The sequence below is a fragment of the Onthophagus taurus genome, chromosome 7 (genome assembly GCF_036711975.1).
Source record: "Onthophagus taurus isolate NC chromosome 7, IU_Otau_3.0, whole genome shotgun sequence".
NCBI classification, from domain to species: domain Eukaryota; kingdom Metazoa; phylum Arthropoda; class Insecta; order Coleoptera; family Scarabaeidae; genus Onthophagus; species Onthophagus taurus.
Genome location: NC_091972.1, coordinates 30,941,269 through 30,964,072, shown reverse-complemented (window position 1 = coordinate 30,964,072; position 22,804 = coordinate 30,941,269). Strand labels below are relative to the sequence as shown.

The following is a 22,804-nucleotide window of genomic DNA, read 5'->3' as shown; positions in this document are numbered from 1 at the left end:
GATTATTATGGGCGTAATTTCTTACAGGTTTTCTGTAAATTGTTGACCGCGCACCGTATTCAATTCCTTGTAGTTCTGCAACAATCAAATTAATGGCAACTCCAATTTGGCAATATAGAATCTTTTTATCCCAATCCTTCAATAAGTAATTGAGAATTATCTTGTTATTATGTTCCATTATTTCAACGAATTATGCACAATGTCATCTTGATTTTGTAAAATGCTAATGTTTATTTTTAGTTTGCATTACATTATGCAACTAAGATGTCACTTGTTTTGTAATATATTTCTCTATATCCATTCTAATAGAATCATTTTTATCCTTCTTTTCTTATCATGTAAGTATTTGATAATTATAACACATTCCTGGAAGAACAACTTTTTTGCCAACATCAATAGTATAATCTAAATACTCAATATTGCACAAATTGCAATACAAATCGTTGAAGAGTCTCATTGGGCCAATAGGTTTTTATAATAGGTTTTCCAAAGAAAAATTGAATCTGTTTAAACTCTTCGTTAATAGCAATATGGAATCAATTCTTGTTCGACTTTCCAAGAATAATTCTGATAATTATCTAATATTCGCTTTACGCGATGTTTAATTAAAGAGTTAATTCGTCATTTTGAAATTAATCAACCACTTCAATCCCTCAAAACCATCATATAAGAATAGATAGTAACATTGCAAGTTTCTAGAGACTTTCTTTGTTCTTCTTCTTTCTCTTTGCACGACTAGAGTTAACCAGTCAGCTAGGCTTTATAAGCCTGTTATATTACCACCACAAAATGTGGTGGTATATACATTGAGCCATTTTTACCTGTAGGTCAGGTAAGTGGCTAACCTTACCAGTGAAAAAGAGTTTGTATTGTACGCACCGTGCGTTGGATCTTTGTTCTTAAATTAGCAAAAATTAGAAAAAAAAAGTCAATGCATCGTTTAATCTATTTATATACACTTTTTTTGTAGTAGCTACAAAGGCAAAGTAGAACATAATGTCTACACCAGTAAAAGGTATCACACTGGGTATTTAATCTTTTCTTAAATAAATGACATTTTCTCTTCATTGTGCTTCATAATGGCATCAATATTTTGACATTAATTTTCGAAAAGGAATTTTAATCCTTTGTGGTAATATTGTTAATCCTTTAATCCTTCTTAACGAATACAATGGACAAAACCTAGAGCTCACTGTGGACTTAAACAACAAATAGCTTCAAACATGAAGAACTTATGTTTTCAACATGATCGTGAACTTTGTTGATAACCTATTTAATCGGTTGAGAATCCCTGACATATATCCTCTCATATTGGAATAAATAAGCTAAACCTTTGCTTACGTTTTTTATTACTTGCTACATAAAAATTTGCGTTCAAGAATTTCTACAATATAGAAGTCATCTTCTTTAAGCATTTTTACATATTTTCTTCTACTTGAACGTAATCTTTTCCACGCAAATGTTCTGCTCTGAGAATGCTATAAATAAAATCTCCGTCTCAAAATCTCCGATGTTATAATTTTCAAATATTTTTTCTTCAATTGAAATTCGTTTACGTTAGATCTTATTTTGTTTACGTCTCTTAAATAAGGTTGACATTTTAGGCTCTTTATCTATCTCTGGTTTAAGAATTTTCAATAGTTTTTATTCGTTCTTTATTATTAACCTAACCCATATCTCTTCATATTCTTTACCATAATTAGGTCAAAAGATTTTTTTTCATCCATTTTGATTTACCTAACATTTCGGATGCTTCCATTCCAAGAACACTGAACAGCTTCTTTCTAAGTGTGTACGTTGCTCAATCAAATTCTAATTGATTTGTTTTTATCACATTTATGGAGTGATAAGGACACTTGCGTATCAACTTATTAATATCATAGACAAGTGATTATTTTGCCTTTAGTTGTTATAGCTTAATTTTAAGAGTTGTTATTAGAACTTATTAGTTTTATATAAAACTGTCTTCAGCTACAAATTCTGTAATACTGGAATGGTTCATCCAGAGAAATAGTTGTAGGTTCTCCCAATCCTATTAGTTTTGTTGTAACATGCAAGAGATATTGGCCAACTACTTATCTTATGCTTAATAAAGTCTGATAAATTTTGATCTGCTATTTCTAAAGCTGATAGATCGTCGAAGCGAATAAAAGGTTTTTGTTTCATGAACTACAAAACAAGAATGCATTATTTGACATAGTTGCAAAACATAACATTTAAGATATAGAGTGTAATAAGTGACACTTATTATAAAATGCAATTATGATATATATTTTAAAAACCACATCACATTAGTTTGCCATTAAAGTGATTATTAATGCAGTATAGAATCATTTCTTACATAATATGTAACATATTATTTTTGTTGAACGAGTTTTTATTCGTATTCGAAATCTTATTAACCATCTTGTCTCATCCTACACAAAGATATTTATGATAAAAATAGTGAGGAGATTGAATTATATGTATAATAAATTTTAGTTTCTAGCATTGACTATAATGGAACAGCTAATCATATTTTTCAAAAGTGTGTGAAGTGGCAGGATAGATATGAAAAGCACATGACGAAAAATTATATGAAAAATCGTGTATAGAGAATAGCAATGACTCTTGATTAATCTACTCAATAATTACGAAATCTTGAAAAGATTCTTAAGTTGATGTATGATACGATATAAATGGAAATATAAGGATTTCTGATATGTTCTGCCAATTGGCTACACCAAATGTAATTGATAGCGACTGTGAACTAAATTCGTCAATTTGGATTCGTAGCAAGATGCAACCAGCGAATCAATTCAATAAAGACACAGACATCAGTTGAGATAACAATTGCAAAGTACTTTACGGAGTGGAAATCTACGTGCCAAACATCCAGAATATTCTTGACACAGGCAGAAATTCGAGAGAGAGAATGTAGTCTCGGTGTAATGAGAGTGAAGTGAAAAAATCGTTAAGTAATTACTTCAAGACTATGACCTAAAGTAGTAAAATTATTGTAAGTGCGTCTTGTGCAGCACTTTTTAGTACTTTCATAGCTTTTATATGTAGTATTGTTATACCTTCGATCAAAAATTTGAGGTAATCTTCTGAGGAGTAAATCATAGCAACTTATATGTCGATCTGAAAACGGATTGAGATAATGATAGCAATCCGGTTAGCCGGTATATGGAAACAGGATCGCGCAAGTTGGAAATACTCCACGAGAAGTTACAACTCATCAACGACACATTCAAGCATACTTGAAGTTTACAAAAATTAAAGCAAAGAAGTGTGACAAGTGACACATACAGCAGAAATTAAGCAACGAGCAATATAGAGTTGGGTAATGCAAAATAGAATGCACCTTGTTGCACAGAACGAGAAGTAAAAAAAGCAAAAACAGCTATGAGAGACATTTTCGATGGAAATCTTGAATGGAATTGATTTAGGCATTCGAGGACTAACAGAAACGGATATTATAGAAATAATTAAAATAAGAACGGATATAACCAGGTCTTATACTTTCTATACAGCAAATCTGTCGAAGAGTAAAAAAATCGAAGAAATAAAATCATAAAATGAATGTAGAGCCAACACGAAGATCATTAGGACACGTTCAGTACATATTTGCGTGCAGTTTTTGTGTGCAAGAGCACCTTTAAATACGTACCTTAAAAGAAAGGTGCACGTGCGCTAAAATATCTATTTACAATTAGAATGTAGAGGCGATAGGTACTGGGACAAAAATCGGAACAGAAAGAATAAGTTTGTAGCGGTATAGCTCATAAAAATACTGATTGTACTCGACAAGCAACAAACTGAGGGGAGCACAAAAACAAACGATCATGACTATGTTCTCAATTTATGCTCTCAGCATGAGGAACAATAAATGCAACATCGATACTTGAAAACAGATGTGAAGAAGTAACAGACTTTTTCTTAAGTTATAAACTGAGGAATCACTATTAGATAGTTATCAACATTAGATAAGGACCTATTAAATGGACTGATCACATTTAAATTAATTAAACACAGTGGAGTTTTATAAGAAATAGAACAAATACCCCAAACAATAATCTGCAGAAAGAAGAGATTGCAGAAGACATACAAACTTTTACGACGGCAATTACAAAGCTGTTGTATGAGTGTCAAATAGATAGTAAATCGGAGTAATACTGGATTAAATGAATATGATGATAATGTGATAATATAATAATAATAATGATAATATAAAAAGAATAAATAAAGAACTAAATAAATTACAAAAGGACGCCGTAAAGATGTTAGAAAAGAAAAAGAGAGATGCACTGGGGGAAGCTAATGAAAAGACTTGGCAAATTGGCAAATCGAAATAGTTTTACTAGTATGGATAAAAATGTTATACGGACAACAGAAATGAAATCGGAAAAGATTGCACAAATCTGCAGTATCACAAAAGTGATTCTTTGCAATGTTGAAAGATTGCAAGTTAAGAGGATTCCACTAAAGTAGAAACTACTTATCCTGATCCTGGGTAAAAATAGTAAGAAAATTAGAAAACTGGAATAATCTTCAATATATGTATTACTTAGAGCCAAAAGTCACCTGGATGCCATATTACAAGTGATAGACGTGCTAGAAACGTTACTTTTATTATCCAGCTATTAATCAACATTCCTTCCTATCCCCGTGTGTATTTAATTGTGTTTTGAGGCCAAAAGTTTAAAAATGGTATGTTTTGCAAACATTTTTCAATTCGAATATAAAGTTCAGCAATCAAGTAACGTGTTTTAATGGTATTGATAGACAACTATATTTCGAGCAGCACATAAAAAGAATTGTAGGTACAGTGACACTGTCTAATAAAATGAGATAACGAGTACAGACTCTCTTAAATACAAAGTAAAATTATTGACAATTTTTAGTTACTTCTATAATTTACGAAGAAGACGTGCAGAACAGAATCTTAAGGAAAAAGAAAACATAATCAAAACACAAAACATAATGAAAATTGTTGGGAGCCCCGTAAGTTTAAGAGGAAGTGTTAAACCTAATGGAAAGTGGAAACAATAGATGTAGCGTAAATTAGTCGAATATATTTATTATTTAAATGATCAATTTAAAAGAACCAAATATAATCTGGATTTCAGCGTTTACATCAAAACCCTATAAACGGGTTCTTAAATAATTGATCTTAAAATTCTAAAATAAAAAAAACTGTAGTATTAGGATGAAAATTGCTCTAATTTGAATACGTTTGAAAATTTATGTGCAGCTGCTCCATTTCATTTAAAAAAAAGTATAATTATACATCATCATTTTAGTAATTCCTTAACGCTTTCATTCAAACGCTTTCTAGTGATTTATTTCAATCTAGATTTAATTAGACAGCTATGTTCATAATTTTAATATTATAAACGCCCAATATATAAAAGACCAAAATACAAAAAAAAAATTAATAAATACAAGGGAGGATTTTCATATTTTTATACATTACTTTTTCTTACGCAGTTCTTTCTAATTTACCGACCTTTAGCTTAATTTAATTTCGAAAAAAAATACACGCTAACACAACACACCTGTGAACTGATAAAAAGAATTCTGGGATACAATAATACAAATAGATACAACATAATAATTTCGTGTGCATTTGGGAAAAATTAAATTTCGACATTTTATTAAATTAAAATCAATTTTACCTTTATTTTTTTTTTGGGTCAACTGACACATCATGAGATGAGCACGTGTTGAGAATATTTTCGTCTCTGTATAAATTTATTTTAATACAACATTTTTGTTTTTATTTTTCGTACAAGATTTTGATTTTCAAGTGTAAACTGTAAGCACAGCTTTTGCAATTGGCTTTGATGCCGTTGAAGTTTTTTTAAATAATTAAATATACTTCCCGTTGAGGGTATTTTTGTTTCATTATGTTTTTCACGTTGGTAACGTTCCATTATTTTATAATTTTGTTTGATATTTATAATTTTGTTGTTTAACTCCCTAGACGAGAACGCAAGGAGATATTATGGAGCTTTTTAGAGTAAATCAGACACCGTTTTTTAGTTGTTTTTCTTTGGATTACGACTACCATTTTGATTATTTCGGCGATTGGGATTATGATTATGTATTACTAATTTTTGATTTTTTTGCGAGTGAATACTAATGAACATAATCTCTTAGAATTAGCCTTTTGACGATGACTGACCGATTTTCCAATCGGAACCAGCAACATTTTCGTCACTAATCCACCTTTTTTTTCTTTCACTTTCGACGATTTCAGTTTCTGAACATGGCCAGCGTATTCATGCGAATATTCAATCTCATTTGTATGATGCTGCTCATCGGCCATTGGTCTGGATGTCTTCAGTTCTTAGTGCCGATGTTGCAGGGATTCCCTCCACATTCTTGGGTTGCAATTAACGAACTTCAAGTATGTGTTAACCAGCGTACAATTTACTTCATAAACATACACTTATTAATGATTAAAATATTTTTTAGGAAGCGAACTGGTTGGAGCAATACTCGTGGTCTTTATTCAAAGCTATGTCACATATGCTTTGTATAGGATACGGACGTTTCCCTCCTCAATCATTGACAGATATGTGGCTAACAATGCTCTCTATGATATCAGGAGCCACTTGTTATGCTCTCTTTTTGGGCCACGCAACGAATCTCATTCAAAGCTTGGATTCTTCAAGAAGACAATACAGAGAAAAAGTAATAAACATGTAACATTTAAAACGATACTTAATAAGATGTTTGATTAATTTTAGGTGAAACAAGTTGAAGAATACATGGCATATAGGAAATTACCAAGAGAAATGAGACAACGTATCACCGAATACTTCGAGCATCGATACCAAGGAAAATTCTTCGACGAAGAGTGTATCTTAGGAGAATTATCGGAAAAATTACGCGAAGACGTCATTAACTACAATTGCAGATCGTTGGTGGCATCGGTGCCATTCTTTGCCAATGCAGACTCGAATTTCGTTTCGGACGTAGTTACAAAACTAAGATATGAAGTCTTCCAACCAGGTAAACAGCGCGGATATCGTAGCAACACGGTCACGATATCCGAAAATAGAATTTGAATATTACAATCGATATCACTCAACGTCAATTTCAGTAAAGTCGAGTACACCAATTTGCACTTAATACAAATCGTATTTAGTTTTACATGATCAATAAACTTAATTTCTTTCTGTAATAGGTGATATTATAATAAAAGAAGGAACCATTGGTGCCAAGATGTACTTCATTCAAGAAGGAATCGTGGACATCGTAATGGCAAATGGTGATGTCGCGACGAGTTTATCAGACGGGTCATATTTCGGCGAAATCTGTTTGTTAACAAACGCAAGGAGAGTAGCTTCCGTGAGAGCGGAAACTTACTGTAATCTCTTTTCCCTATCTGTCGATCATTTTAACGCCGTTCTGGATCAGTATCCCTTAATGAGGAGGACGATGGAATCGGTGGCGGCGGAGAGGTCAGTGCGTTGGTTGGTATAAAAGAAACCTTCTGGTTTTATTGAATTATATATCCATGTAAATGTACATTTTTTCGGTATCTTTGTTACCATCGCTTTTTGTCTCTTCTACCTTTATCTATCATTATTCTTTTGATCACGTTAATTCGCTTGTTAAGTACTAATCAAAAATTTCAAACTTTCATCGTTATAATTTTTTATGTAATCCACTTTTTCTTATTGCAAATTTGTGGCTTCATCAACATTTAATATTTTTTTTGTTTAAACATGTAAAACTGCACTAACACACTGAGTTTTCTTTTTTAAGGTGCCATGTTATTATCGATTTTTTATGCTTTATTTAGGTTTTATTGCACAATTTTAATTGTAAAGTAATTTCATAGATTCGAACAGTTCATAATATATGTATATTTTAACATAGCTTTTATGCAACGGGCACAACCATTAATTTCTTTAATTTTTGAGTAAGTTTAAATTGATTCATGAACAACAATAATAACATTCAAGACTGTTATTTCCATATTATTTTGTATACTCAAGAAAATTTAATTAGTTGTATGTATATGTATAATTTAGTTTAATATTAGAAACAAAGAAGTTTACACAGTTTTGGGCACGAGCAACGAATGCTCTCTTTGTGTTAATAAAATTTATTATAATTCAAACATTTAAATTACTGAAAAAAAATGATGTCCAGGAAAATAGTTAGTAACTAAGCAACTTTAAAAATCTATGATTTTTAATGAAAATAATTTGTTGATGAAAGGAGGAAAACATTCTGAAAAGACTGATGCTTGACGGCTTAGTAAGAAGTACGGCCATCTAAGGGGCAAGATATGGGATTGGAAGGATTTGAAAATGAGTAGTGATAACAAGATTTTGAAGCAAGTTCCGGAAGTAAAGAATATTGTGTCAGAATCGAGTACTCAGTGAAGAAGTTTTAAAGTAAATAGCAAAAATGGCAAAAAAAAAAGCAAAAAAAGCAAAAATAGAGCGAACAGGTGGAAGAAATAATACACGAAATAACTTTCTATGATTTGGGAAATAACTATTATAGAATACAGATGCTACATTGTATGATAGTGTTGATATTGGGTGACATCGCACATCATTTGATCTGTCGTAACGCTACTACTAAAACTCATGGCTATTTCGAAAACTTGTTTAGCTATTTTATCTTGATCTACTGTTATATTTACATTGCAAATTTTTTTCATATTCACATTTTCTTTATTTAGTGGAAAAACTATGTGATTGTTCCATAACCTGATTCCTTTTTTCTTTTTCTAGCTACCCCGACAAAGGGGACTGCAGATTTCTTTATTCTTTAGTCGTACTTGTAGCTTCTATATTTCTTAATTTTATACCTTTGAGTTGGGAGAGGTACAGAAATTATCCAAATATAAATGATATGATTTTTATGGCATTTCCTTTAAAATGTTCCATATGTATTTTTATATTTACATTTTATACAGCTTATATGACGACTGACAACTTTATTTGCTGATATGATGATCAACCTGATAACTATACCTTTAATGAAAAATGTACTGCTCTGGCGTCCAAAGACACATCCACAGGGATCATCATTATCTACACTTTAATCCTCCCTGGCTGAAGCATGGTCAAAGAATTTTTTATTTAAGATGTCAAATGACGGTCTTATTAAAGATGTAAACTTTATAATATTATCTTTGCAATGCATATTAATCGTTGCGTACTTGAATCTGTCACGCAAAATGCTCGCATATTCTATTCTTGCCATCAATCCTATTTTGCCACATCAATTTCATGGAATCAGACCTTTATCGGTTTACCTTCCACAAATATTATCAAAAGCTTTTCGGCCTCATTCTTCCACTCAGATTTCTATTTTAGTTAAATCTTCACCTGGGATTTCAACAGTAGCATCTTTTTCGATTTCTTCCAACATTTCGGCCAAAGTTATGGAGTTCTTTTAACCTGAGGTAGGCAAAGTAGAAGCAAAGTAGTACATCTAAAGAGATAATAGTTGATAAACCAACCCTCTACTTTTCATGCTTTCGGTTGAAATTGAATAACATCCAATAACGCAACCAAAACTGTCAATGTAAATCAGAATTACTTACCTCCTAAACCAATGATTCAATATAAATATTTACCGAAAATGTAACAACACTTGATATATAGGTGATAAAGGTTTCGAGCTTATTGGGTTCAGATATGCATCTTTTGGCTATTTTCCAAGATAAACCTCGAGTTTTTTTTGTCTGAAACATCGCAGTATCAAAATATAAAATATAATTTTCCGTATTGTTTGTACCTGCATCGTTCTCTAAAAGTAATTTGTACAAACATAATGACATAATAAGTAGATTACGGATGAGGACAACTTTGTTAATACTCCTCAGAATGGCCTCACGTGTTTTTAGTCGACAAACAAATTCTTGGCACAAACATTTCAAGCCATAATAATTTTTGTCTCACAATTTTGCAGTATTTATTTTTTGTTAGCGGCTATTTCTGGCATAATTTGATCTGGTCGAGTTCATGGTTGCATTTGTTGAAATTTTTTAATGTGTTCTCTTTCTTCGCCTAGATAGCTTTACGTTTTAGAGGATTTTCATACATAGTGATGCGTCTCTCCTAAATATAAAGTACAATAATAATTGTGAAAGGACTAGATTTTCCAATTGATATCTTTTAAATGAGGTACATTCTGCTGTTTCATCGTTGCTAGTTTCTTAGTTACTACCCATATCATGATCTGATATTTGTTAGTGATCGGATACTTCAGATAATACTTCTTCTATTAACTTTCGTTCTTTTTCATAACCACCTTTCCTCTATATAATGACTCGTCCAATATACTGACCAAACTAGGCATCGCCGAAAAGATACCGTCCCTGTATCTACTGAAGTATAAGCAGTGAGACGAAGCAGCACTATCTTGCAACACGTAAGTCTATAACTCGGCATTCTGCTGAAAATTCGAAAGCTAACAGTCAATTTCCTGAGTGGTCTGATTCCACTATACGATGACAAGATATTATTACAAGACATATCCCGTGGTTAAGTGCTATAATAAGATAACGTGACTTAATTCATGGACATAATTCTGATAAAATTGATTATTCTGAATGGCTGAATTATCAATAATAACGCATTATTGTAAATGCAAAAGTGCGGTACTATTTGGGACTAAAGTACCTTACAGTCTAGCAAGACATATTATATTTGATATTGCGCAATGCGTGGACACACCCTTATACTCTCACCATAACTACTGGGATTAAAAAATTAATCGCAATAAAGGGATTCTCATAAAATAATTGATACTTTTAAAAAACGTTTACGTTATTAACGAGAGCCAACTCACACATTTTACATACAAGGAACGGACATTAAGTATAACACATTTGATTAATATTCACTGAGGAACTTTTCGACAAGACTAGCTGTTACACAGGTTAGATCATTTTAGACAGTGAGTACTTTCCAGTCTATGCGTAAGTAACATTATTAATGGAAAACCTGTGCAACGTTATGACAACGAATTCGACAAAACACAATAAAAGCAAAAAAAAAACATTGGTGAATATGCCTTGAGAATTGAAATTACAATATACCACCTGTAGACATATACTTTTATATGTATGTGTTGTTGTGGTAGGTCCGAGATTTCATCCGTTCTTCCTGTTGGTTCCCTTTGGAAAGGGGCAGAGTTCACCTGGCATCAGTGCGTTGTCGTAGTCTGCAGTCGGCAGACTCAAAGGTAACCAACAGGAAGAACGGATGAAACCCCGGAGCGGACCACAGCAACATATACTTCTCCATCCGTGAAGCACTACTCATTACTTGTATATGTATGTATAGAAGTACAAAAAGGAAAGTAGAAATGTACAACGACGGAAGATGAAGCCAAGAAAGGAAATTGGAATTGAAGAAAACCAAAAACTATTCTGTAGAGTGTTAAAACAAATAACAGAAAATACCAGAGATATTCGACCTAACAGCACAAAGTATTGGTGAATGAAAAAGAAACAATAGATGCATTGATGAAGGGAATATTTCCAAGAGGTGACGTGCAGAGAAACACAAATAATAGAAATCAGGCGCCAGGAAGAGGGCAATAAACCTGAAAATTATGAAATAAATATGATAGATTGGAGGAAGCGATAAAAACTCTGAAGAATGGAAAAGCTCCAGGCTGGGACAAAATTATTACTGAAATGCAAAACTAAGATAAAAGTAATAGCAATAGGTAAAGAACATATAGAGATGAAGATTAAAATAGAGGGAACACAGACGATAGATGATAATGGTACACAGGAAGCGGAAATAAACAAAAGGATAGATAAATCGGTATGGTTATATTATCCTATGAACAACAAATTTAAGTAAAAGCAAAATATCGCGGAAGACAAAACTTATGGTGTACAATGTAATATATCAACCAATGCTAACATACGGCTGTGAAACGTGAGTAAAACATATAGACAGCAGAAATGAAATGTCTAAACGTGTCAGAAGAGTAACGAGACAAGGCAGAATGAAGAACACAGACATAAGATTCATAAGAAGGGAACTGGAAATACCATCAATATAATAGATTATAGAATAAAAAAAAATTGGGGTGGTCAGGTCATCTATAGAGAATGGCAAACAGAAGACAAACTAGACAAATATGGGCGGCAAGAGTGGCAAAGAATAAAAACAGACGTGGGATAAAATAATAGTAGGATTGTTGGTGGAGAAAGTTCATAAAATCGTTACCAATGATACACATACATCATAAAAATGATACATGTATATATCATTGATATATAACCCTATTTATACCCAGCTCTGGCCCTTTTCTGGTAGGAAGCAAAAGTTCGGATCAAAATTATTGAAATGTAAATAAATACTCTAGCTTAAATTTTAAATTGATTACTCTTCTCGTGCCCAAAAATTAACCTATGTGTGTAAACAAATAAAATCATTTGCATGATAGCGTTCTTTTCATTTAACAAAAAATCATCAAAATGATTAACACAATAACAATCTTTACACATTAGCAGACTGTTAAGTGATGGTACCAAACAAGAGGGATTAAGATTATAATTCAATAATACACACGTACACAGCAAACAGTGAACCTGTTCTTTTCATTTTATTTTGGCCTTGTTCATGATCATCGATGCATCTTGGCGGATTCTGGTTGTTCATGTTAATAGTTTGGGGACAGTGATATATTTTTGATTTAACAATAATTTAATATCTTTCTTTATTAACTTTGATTAGTATTATTATTCAGCACTATTTAAATGGGTGTATTTCTAACTTTTTTACCATTTTTGGGTTCTTAGATGAATTGATATGGTGATGGTTTTTTATTTAGTTCGATATTTTGTTTATTTTGTAAAATTTTATTCCAGGAAATACCAAAAATCCATGGTATAATTAAGCAAAAAATAAGAAGTAAAAAGGACAGAAAATGTATCACTGTTTCTGGATGCTGAAATTCCAAAAAAAAACTGTTAATTTTTCGTTTTGTTTTCTGTGTATCTTGAAGGAAACCTTAGGTGTTTAAAAAAAGAGAAACTTTTAAAAGAGTGAGCATGTTTAGAAAGAGACTTCTTTGTTACGTTTTATCGGAGATAATCATCGAACCCGGAAACAATATTTCGTCTAAATCCCGCTTGTTCGTAGGTTGAACAAAATAGGAAAAAATCCAAACTTGGTGGCACACAGGGAAGAGGATTTGGGCAGCGAGAGCAAAACGATAAACGCCGTGGTAAATGCTTTAGCCGCGGAAGCGGATAACGTCAACATGTCGGACGAATCAGTGGCAAGACTTCATGCAAGCGATCGAAGTTTAAACGATCTTGGCAGGACGCTGCAAAAACTTACGTTGCCGAGACCAAAATCGGAGAACAACTTCGCCTCGCAAGATATACCATTGCAAAGGACGAATGGACACAACGGCAGACCGTCATTTCACAAATCGGACACGTTTCACAAGGAATCGGCGTTTCAATGACGTCACTCTACGCACTAGTGCTCATCGTATTATCATACTGCATCTCGTAACCTCACTATCTAATAGAAAATTTCTAGTTTTTCTAAAAAAATAATTCTTCAAATGTGACCTGACAAAAAAATATCTATCCAATTCTAATCTATTTTAATTTTTTCTTATTTTCTTTAAGCCAAACCTAAAGATATTTAATTAGAGCGATTCAATTAGATGTATACTAAGTGATTTATTAAATCATTGGAATCAAACACCAATAATTTAAACCAACTGAATCACTGGATATACATAATATTTATCTTGTTTTTAGTGTTTAATATGAAACGTCCTTCATCCCATAACTCTCACCACGCTGTGTAGATTCTACCATCCAATCATTTCAACCTCTAATAAAGAATTACCAAAATCTGTACCTACCTTAATCCTTCTGAAACGCAGATGAAATAAGAGTACTGGTGCGTGCACAACAAATTCGTTTTTAAGGAAAAAGAAGAATAAAAAACGGTTTGTTGATGAAATTAAAGCAATACGTGTGCGAAAAAAAGGACACTTAAAAAAGTATATAAGTAATATATACATAAAAATATTATTATAAAAAAATGAGAGTAAAAAAATAAGAAACCGCTAGAATATTGTGCAATATTAGATGATACTAATTTTAAGTTTTAGCTTAAAAAACAATTAGGTGCTCAAATGAACTACGATAATATACATAAATATATTATTAAAAAATAGTGTATACACCGAAACCGAATCCGAAAAAGAACGCGTCGCGACGCCAAAAACTTTAAAAGCACCGCCGAATTAAATAAATTTGAAAAAAGAGAATGGAAACGACAAAAATTCAGAATAAGCGTAACAAAGGCCTTAGATATCGCAAAGCAATTAACGTAAAAATAAAATTTGGTAGGCTGTGATCGCCATAGTCTCTTGTATAGTAACGTTTTTAAGCATGAGTTGCGTTGATTCAAATAAATTGTGAGTATTTTCGGTCGCGACCAATCTCTTTGTTTCGAGATTTCGCGCGGTGCTTTTTAACTAATTCGCCTTGAATATACGCCATACCTCATGCACATGAAAATAAAACATTTATTCAACACTTATACATTAAGAAGGCCATCTGCCATCGCGACGCGAACTTAATAGCGGCGGCCATATTTGCACACACAAAAAGTAAAATCAAGAAAATAAATAATTAAAAACACTTGTTGCTATTGAACAAAATGTAAAGTACATAAATGAGAATCTCTTGCCCTGACTCTATAGATGAAAATGATTTTGTTTATTTCGTTTAAATGATTGAAGAATTGGCCTAATTTATATTAATCTATTAAGGTAAACAAGAAATTAAATTAAGTACCACTTAGACATTCAATTTATGAAGAAAATTTGGATATGATTGTTTTGAATACAAAAAATGTATTGTTAGTCGACAGAAAAGATTAATTGAAATTGGGTTTTCTTTAAATATTCTTTAATTTGAGATATTAAATGTACAGGTTGGTTTATTTGACGAATTCGAGAAGAAATGTTTTCAAAGTATTTTCGTCAACTGTCAAAAAAATCATAAAATGTCACTTAATATAATGTAATAATGTGATTTACATTTAGATAGTATATTAGGACAATATCATATAGACTCATATGGCATTAAAATATTACAAAGTTAACAATCCCATTATGTTAGGATTCTAAATGCGAAATTTCTTGCAATTAAAATTTCATTATCCTTTTGTTTACTTAACCTTTTCTGCACTTTAAATTGTCATATCTTAAAACTATCTCTTAGGGTAGCACTTGTTTCGTCATGGTTCTGTAAGTCTATCTATTTAGTCTATCAGTCCTAAATATCCATAGTTAGGTACGAAGAGCGGCAAAATACACCTTGACTTCAGAACATCATGGAATACTGTTATTATTGTGTTATCTAAAGTACGTTAAGTATCTCAAACATTTAATTCACCTCAAAAAGGCGAAGAAATTATTAAATTGTATTTCCAAAAATGTTCGTTAATTGAAAATCTACACGCTTTAGTGAAGGGTCACTGAAACTGAAACAAAAATATTTAGCTTATTTGCGATAGTATCCAAGATCCCAAACTATCCACTAGAATTTAGTATTTCGATTTCCTACAGAACATTTACAGGACCAACAACATTTAAGAGTTATTTGATGATCATATTTGCAATATTTACAAAACATTATAATCGTAGTGGAAGCAGAACCCACTTTTTGGCAAAATTTTATAACGAGTGACAAAGCAAATGTTTGCCTTTCTGGTAATGTTAACAATTTGGTTCACAGATTTCTCTCTCAGATAATGTTACAATTTTGGTATCATCATAATATGTTCACGAAAACAGTTGGTGTATTTATAGAAAAAATTCTGAAATTTATTATGGTATGTCATCGGCATATATAATTATATTTGGTTTACTCACATTTTAAGCAATATTACATACACTCATAAACCCATTTCTTTGAAGATCAACTATTAAAACAAAGTCTATTCCATCAGATTTGTGAGCCTTTAAAATATCTGGAGTTTTATTGTGGTTAGCTCCTTCCACTCTACTGTAATTCTAACTCTGGTCTAAGCAATCTTTATACTGTGAATACATATGGAGATATTTGGAATGGGTTACAGATATGTATTTATATTATCCTTTCTAGAATAGTGCTAATTGCTAAGGTAACTTTTAATTTTTAATATAATTTCGTTTGCTGCGATGAGTTTAATTTTTTGACGCCATTTGTATGTGGTTAAGCAATTTTGCCGATATTTGGGAACCTTGTGAGAAGGGGATAAAAAAATTAATTTAAATTTTATTAGGAAAACGAAAAGAGAAAGAATTGACTTTGTGTCTGTTTATATACTATTTCATTTTACCAACCAAGACCTTACCCTAGCTCTGATTTTTGTTTACTTATTTATTAAATTTTCAATATGTTGTAATTGAGTCAGAGTAGTTTTAATCTCTATTTATCCCTAAATGATTATTTCTCATTAAACCAGAATCACCTTTCAAAGTACTGCATAATTTGCTTTTTGTACATTTTGGCACACTGTAGCCAGTTGGATAATATCATTAAATTTTAAGGTGCATCAGATCATCATAACAGTTAGTTTTTTTATCAGAGTTAACGAATTTCTTTTGATTTTACTAGGTATATTCTTGAAATATTAAAGATAAATTACCAGAACTTAAAGTAAAGGTTTAGTAAAAACCGATTTTTTTTCTTTGTAATGGTTTTTTGGCACTACGAGTGAAAATTTCTTCACGAGGGTACTTCTTCTTCTTGTTTGCGGAAGCCGTATCGACTGGTCCTATTTATTCTGCTCTGCTTGCATTTCTTGTGATGCAGACAATCTTTTCATCTGTTTGGAGGTCGTCCTGACGGCTATTTGGATGCTAGTCTGTAATTTATGGCAGTCTATTGTTTTCCATTCGTAAAACGTGCTCATTCCAGAGATTCCATCCATTTTACCACATTCTCTGATCCATATTGTTATCTAAATCGTCATCTCGTTGATTCACACCAGTCTTTTCGTTTCTGCTGTATCTGCACACTTCGCTGCAGTAAATTGCATTAATGGCCTAACGGAAGCTAATTTTGACATATTTATATATCCTCACTTTGGTCTCGGTAGATATGCAGTTGATTTTCTAGATGGTCATTCAAACTTTTAAACTCGAAAGCACTATTGTGCTATGACACAAATGCCTCCAATCGACTATTTAAATGCAATACAAGTTTATGTTGTGCCACTTGGTCAAATGTTCCATAATATCAAGTAAACATTCGTTTGTGGGATGAAATAGCTAAAACATTGTTATTTATGAATGCACTTCTCAAATGATTACACCAAAAGGTAGATAAGAATTGTTTAATTTTTACATCAACTTCCTCATTTAACTTGCTGGTGGTTACAAAACGCAAAGCTTTTTTAATAAAAATTCTGAGAACCTCCCTTGGACTATTGAAACCAAATCTTAAAGAAATACTACATCTCCTGTATATATGGGAGAACGTCTAATAAAGTTTGTCACTATAGGGCTGCTTATTATTTTGCATAACAACTTATTTAGTAGTAATTTCTCAAAATTTTCAGAATTCTAAAAATATAACCAGAAGACCGCGTTGCGAATTATTTCAGATTTGCCACTATCCTAAACATCATTGCTCCAAACATCTTCAATGGATCATATGCAACCTATTAGTGATCTCTTGAGTGCACAGAGAGATTTAAATACACTATCCTAAATATCTCTACTACTGTATAAAAGATTCTTTTATACAAAATATTTTCAATTCATAAGCAAGTCATCTTAACCAATCTCTGTTATAGAAACCAAGAAGATAACATTTCCATAGGAAATCCATTGGTGATCTCTGGACAATCCAGTACATTATATTATAGTTACCGTAGAACTTATAACCAGTATCAGTCATTTTTATCAAGACAGTATTCATTGACAATCCACTAAATTCTGAACAACCCAATCCATCCATCTCAAACATTTTTGAAAATCTGCTTAAAAATCAATTAATGCAAGACTTTGAATATAAAAACTATTAGTTAAGCAATAATCAATTTTAAAATTTTAAAACTAGGTGGCAATGTGTCCACTTTGGAAAATCATGAATTACCAAACCTTTCTTCTCAAAATCGTCTGAATTCAGCTGGAAGCGGTTATTGAACGCCCTTTATTAATAAAAGTAAGAATACGACTTGTTCGATATGTTCGTAATTAACATGTTTACTTTCGACTAACAATGTAGAAAGCATTTTTAAAACAATTTTTCTTTATGATAAACGAATCTAATAAATTCATTTAAAAAAAGGAATTTGAAATTAAAATTAAAAGAGAGACTCCGTATTGTTAGCTGTGATCTATGAAACGTTATCATTTTACAAGGAAGTTTATATTAAAACTTTATAGAAATGTTTTTTTTTAATAACTAATTAATTTAATTTTTAAACTCTAATCTGATTTGCTTGATATTTATTACTATTATTAATGATGTGTATTTATACATTTTAGACGTGTTGATTGTTAGGTATTTATTATTGCTGTAATTATTGACCCCATGTAAAGAAGCAAAAATAAAAAAAAGTAAATGAAAAACACGTTGCATATTAGAAGGATAAAGTGTCATCAACAGTAGTTGAAATAGCAGCGCGATTCGACGTTCAAGAAAAAGAAAAACAATTCTGAACGTTTTATTAAAAAGTGATCGCGAAACTCATTTTCTCTTCATAATGAACTTTTCGAGAACGAAAAGCGCTAATAATAAACGTGAGCTTTACCGTAAAAATAAAGCGTAACAAGAAAAAAAATGAAAAATAAAAAAACACAAAACGGCTTAGTTCGTCGAATCTTTTAATTTTTAAGTACGAAGTAGCTGACTGATTATTAAATATATTGTAATATATTTAACTTTAGTTATGACTTTTTGCAAATTATTTTAAAAATTCAAAAATGTACTTTCTCTATTTAAATAATACAAAAAGTCCAATAAAAAATTTCATGTAAAAAGAAACCATTTTGAACCATTTTCTTAAAACTTAAAAGAATTTGCAAAAAGTTTTGTATTTATGCGTAGAAAGTGAATAAAAAACTATTAATAAGTAGACTAAAAGGAATTAATAAGCATCAATTAAGTCTCATACTTTTTGATCAAACAAAAAACGAGATAAAGAGATAGGTTTCACAAAAAAAAAAGAAATAAAATGAAAAACCTCTTGCCATGTAACAAGATCCTAGCCTAGACTGAAGTTTCGATGCTTTGTTATACGACAGTAGAAAATATATTTAAACAAAAAAAAATGTAAACAAGAAGTTTTAGTTGTAAACGAGATACGAACTTAGTGAATATAAACACACACATTTTAGGGAAAAGAAAACGAGTAATAATTAAACAAGAGAAAAAAAGCTATAATGAAGTAAAAAAGATTAAAAAACACATTGCAGTTCGTTCAAGATGTGTCGAGATGTTCTATTTATTAAACAAAAAAAATATTTTTACCAAAAGTGCTCATCGCTGTTGATCTTTAGGGAATGTTAACACTACACGGGGTGATCAAAACAAAAAAAAAGAAAACAACAACAACAAAAATAGATATTTATATTGTAAGTGAGTTGTTTTTTTCTTTAGTTTTCGTTACGTGTTCGATACGTTTTTAAACTCAAAAAGAAACAAAAAATGAAAATATTATACCACATAACTTACAAACACCGTACCTTTTTCATTAAAAACTATAAAAACATACTATGTACCAAAATGTGACGAACCGATAGGTACTCGTTGGTTAAAATTGATTTCTCCAGAAGAGTAATTGTACATATACAAAACAAAAAAAAGATGTAGAAAAGTGCCTCTTTTAAATTTTCGCGCATCGCTACTCTCTTGGTCAACTATTAGAGATAAACAAGAAAAAAATATAAGTGAATTATTTTAATGTTTTAACTGTTGTTATTATTTAGTTTATAATTAATAAAGCTGCATTTTTACAGTTAATGTCTTTCCTTTTTTTTATGAAAATTTCTATAATTTAAATCAAGACTGATTATGTAAATTATGTTTTTAACTGTAAACAAATTATGAAGTGAATTATGGCAAGGTTATACCAGATTGACAAGAGATGAAACCGACGATTTGAAGAGAACAACAATTGGTAAAGTCTTTAGTTGGTGTTTTATGAAATACGTATAGTTTCCGATAGTTCTGGTGGTTTTTATGATCCTTAGATACAGTATTGGCAGTAATTATCACCCCGAAAAAGTACCTGGACGTGATTTATGATGGGCCCTCGTAACGAACTAGGTGCAGGGACGCACTTCTTTTTTTATTTTGTTTTAAATTCAACAAAATAAATAGTATGATAGAATGATTTCATCGTACTTTGAAATCAGCGATTATTGCCCAAGGTAATTCCGCTAGGTGAAACCACACCTTACCTTTAATAAGTTCCTTTAATTTTACGCACAGCATACTTTGTGTCAGTCTTCAATGACTTATGCATTGTTAGTCTGGGGCTCTGCTGCTGGTTTTGAATGCGTATTTAGAATGAAGAGAAGGGCTATACAGATATTAAGAAATTTAAATTATAAAGACGACTGTAGAAGCTCCTATATTGATTTACAAATATTAACTGTACCGTCTCTCTACATTCTCGAATGTGTTACATATATTAAAAAGAACATTAATAAGTTTAACACGTATGAGCAGGTGCATAACTATGATACTAGAAAAAATAGCGATCTGATACCCAAATATACACGATTAACAAAATGCCAGAAAAGTGTGAACGCGTTGGCGGTGAAATTTTTTAATAAATTGCCTATACACGTCCGTCAGTTGCCATTAAAGGGCTTTAAAGAGTATATTAAACACACTCTTGTTACAAGGGCGTACTACTCTACCTCCGAATATATGAGTGACAGTCTTGAGATGATTTCCACCTTTAGCACTTAATGTTGTCTGATGTAATCTTATGTAATTTTATATGTTATTTTTTTTCTTTAATATGACACTACATAATATATGTAAAATTTGACAAGTGTGAACATATTGTATTGTATTTGTAACACAATAAAGATTATGATGGACTCAGATCATCTCTGAAGGAGGACTTAGGTTGTTCATCTGCAGAATTGATTTATGGTCAGCCACTCAGATTACCGGAAGAGTTTTTCACGCGTACCGAACCATCATCATCATTGAAACTGAACCATTACCATGAAGTTTAAAATCATCTTTTGCTGACATTAAACCAGTTCAGTCAACCATACATACCAGCCGAAAACCTTTTATATACAAGGAATTGTTCAGCTCAAACTTTGTTTTTGTTAAGATCACTGATATTAAACCTATCTTGTCTCCTAGGTACGAAGATCCCTTCAGAGTTATAAAGAGATATTTAACATTTTTCGTTATAATGAAAGGATATAAAGAATTAAATGTAAACCCCCATTTTGCTGAAACCAGCTTTTTTTTTAAATAACGAGATAATCCCTTATTTTAATACTGACTTAATACAAACACAAAAAAAATTGTACATTTTAGTGCGTCAGTTCATTAGTTTTTATTAAATTCTTAATTTATTTATTATATTTCATAGGTTAATAAAAAGAATTTGATTTGCTTTTCTCGCAGGGGAAGTACCTAAGTGTACCGTGCTATGAAACGCCAACTAATTGCATATTCGAAAAACAAAAAGTTGAATATATGTAAAAATAACAACAAGACAAGAAGTCAATAAAAAACTTTTTTTATAAAATTACATTATAATTTTATTATTTTATAAGTGTTATTCCAAAGAGATCACAGTTATCTTAAAATTAGTGTGAAAACATAATAAATTACGTAATTATAATCATAAATTATTTAAAAAATGTACTATCTACTTTTTAGATATCAGTGTCATAACAGTTCTAACTTTCCGCGCATTCTAAGTTGTCATCAAAAGAATCATCAACATTAATAATAAAACGCTGTGCATGTGTCGACAAATACTGCGACCACAATTCGGATGAAATATTAAATCCACAACTTTGGTACTTATCGTCGGAGATGTATTGTATTTTCTTATGTTCCTCTTTAAGTTGCCCCAGATTAATTCTATAGGATTTACGATGCAATGGTAAGGTGGCAGTCGTAATACTGTGTTTGTGTAGGTCCATGTAATAATACCATATAATTAAGAAAAAACTCTTTAAATTTAAATAAAATTAATAAATTTAAATAATAAATTGAACCACTTCAATACACCCCCAATATTAACCCTTTTACTAAAACTTTCTTTACATCTTAAAAGTTTTTCTTGGCTACAATTTCTGCATGCATTTCTTTTCCGCTTTTTCACGTTTTCTGGAATATTCCGATAGCTGAGCCAATTTAGCCGCAATTTTTGAGATATACCGGTTTTTTTTAAAGAAATCTAAAAAATATATTCATAAGAATTAATGGTAAACAAACCATGAAATAACTCATCTATTAGTAATATAGGGGTGGTTCAGATTTTAATGGGGAAACTTTGCTAGGACGTAGTACTTGCCAAAATAACACAAGTTTTTTATATAAAAGTAGGGTAAAACAAAAGCAAGAAAAGAGTTGCTTTTGTTTTAGAGCTATGAGCTGTCAAAGTTGAGCCAAAAATTTACATTTTATTTTTTATTTCGGCTATAAGTAAACCGAAGAATTTGAAATTTTGTTTGTATTTACTGCTGGTACCTGATTTTCAAGCATACCTTAAACTTCCCTAGCGGCCTCTAAAGGAATGAAATTCACAACCCCCTTGAATTTTTTATAATAACTTTTTAACACCATGGAGTATTAACATGA

General features: G+C 31.2%; 1 protein-coding gene across 5 annotated transcripts in view; it reads left to right on the top strand.

Annotated features, from left to right (window-relative positions):
* Nucleotides 1-19,978, top strand: part of LOC111421946 (hyperpolarization activated cyclic nucleotide gated potassium channel Ih) — a 373,674-nt gene extending 353,696 nt beyond the window's left edge. For 4 of the 5 annotated variants that reach the window (XM_071198079.1, XM_071198078.1, XM_071198081.1 and 1 more), the window contains 5 exons: nt 6,245-6,394; nt 6,463-6,681; nt 6,738-7,002; nt 7,178-7,454; nt 13,128-19,978. In XM_071198079.1, coding sequence (XP_071054180.1) covers nt 6,245-6,394; nt 6,463-6,681; nt 6,738-7,002; nt 7,178-7,454; nt 13,128-13,458 — 1,242 coding nt within the window. In that variant the 3' untranslated portion in view covers nt 13,459-19,978. Of the gene's footprint in view, nt 1-6,244; nt 6,395-6,462; nt 6,682-6,737; nt 7,003-7,177; nt 7,467-13,127 lie in introns of all 5 variants that reach the window. The other variant, XM_071198077.1, reaches the window with a different exon arrangement.
* The last annotated feature ends 2,826 nt before the right edge of the window (nt 19,979-22,804 follow it).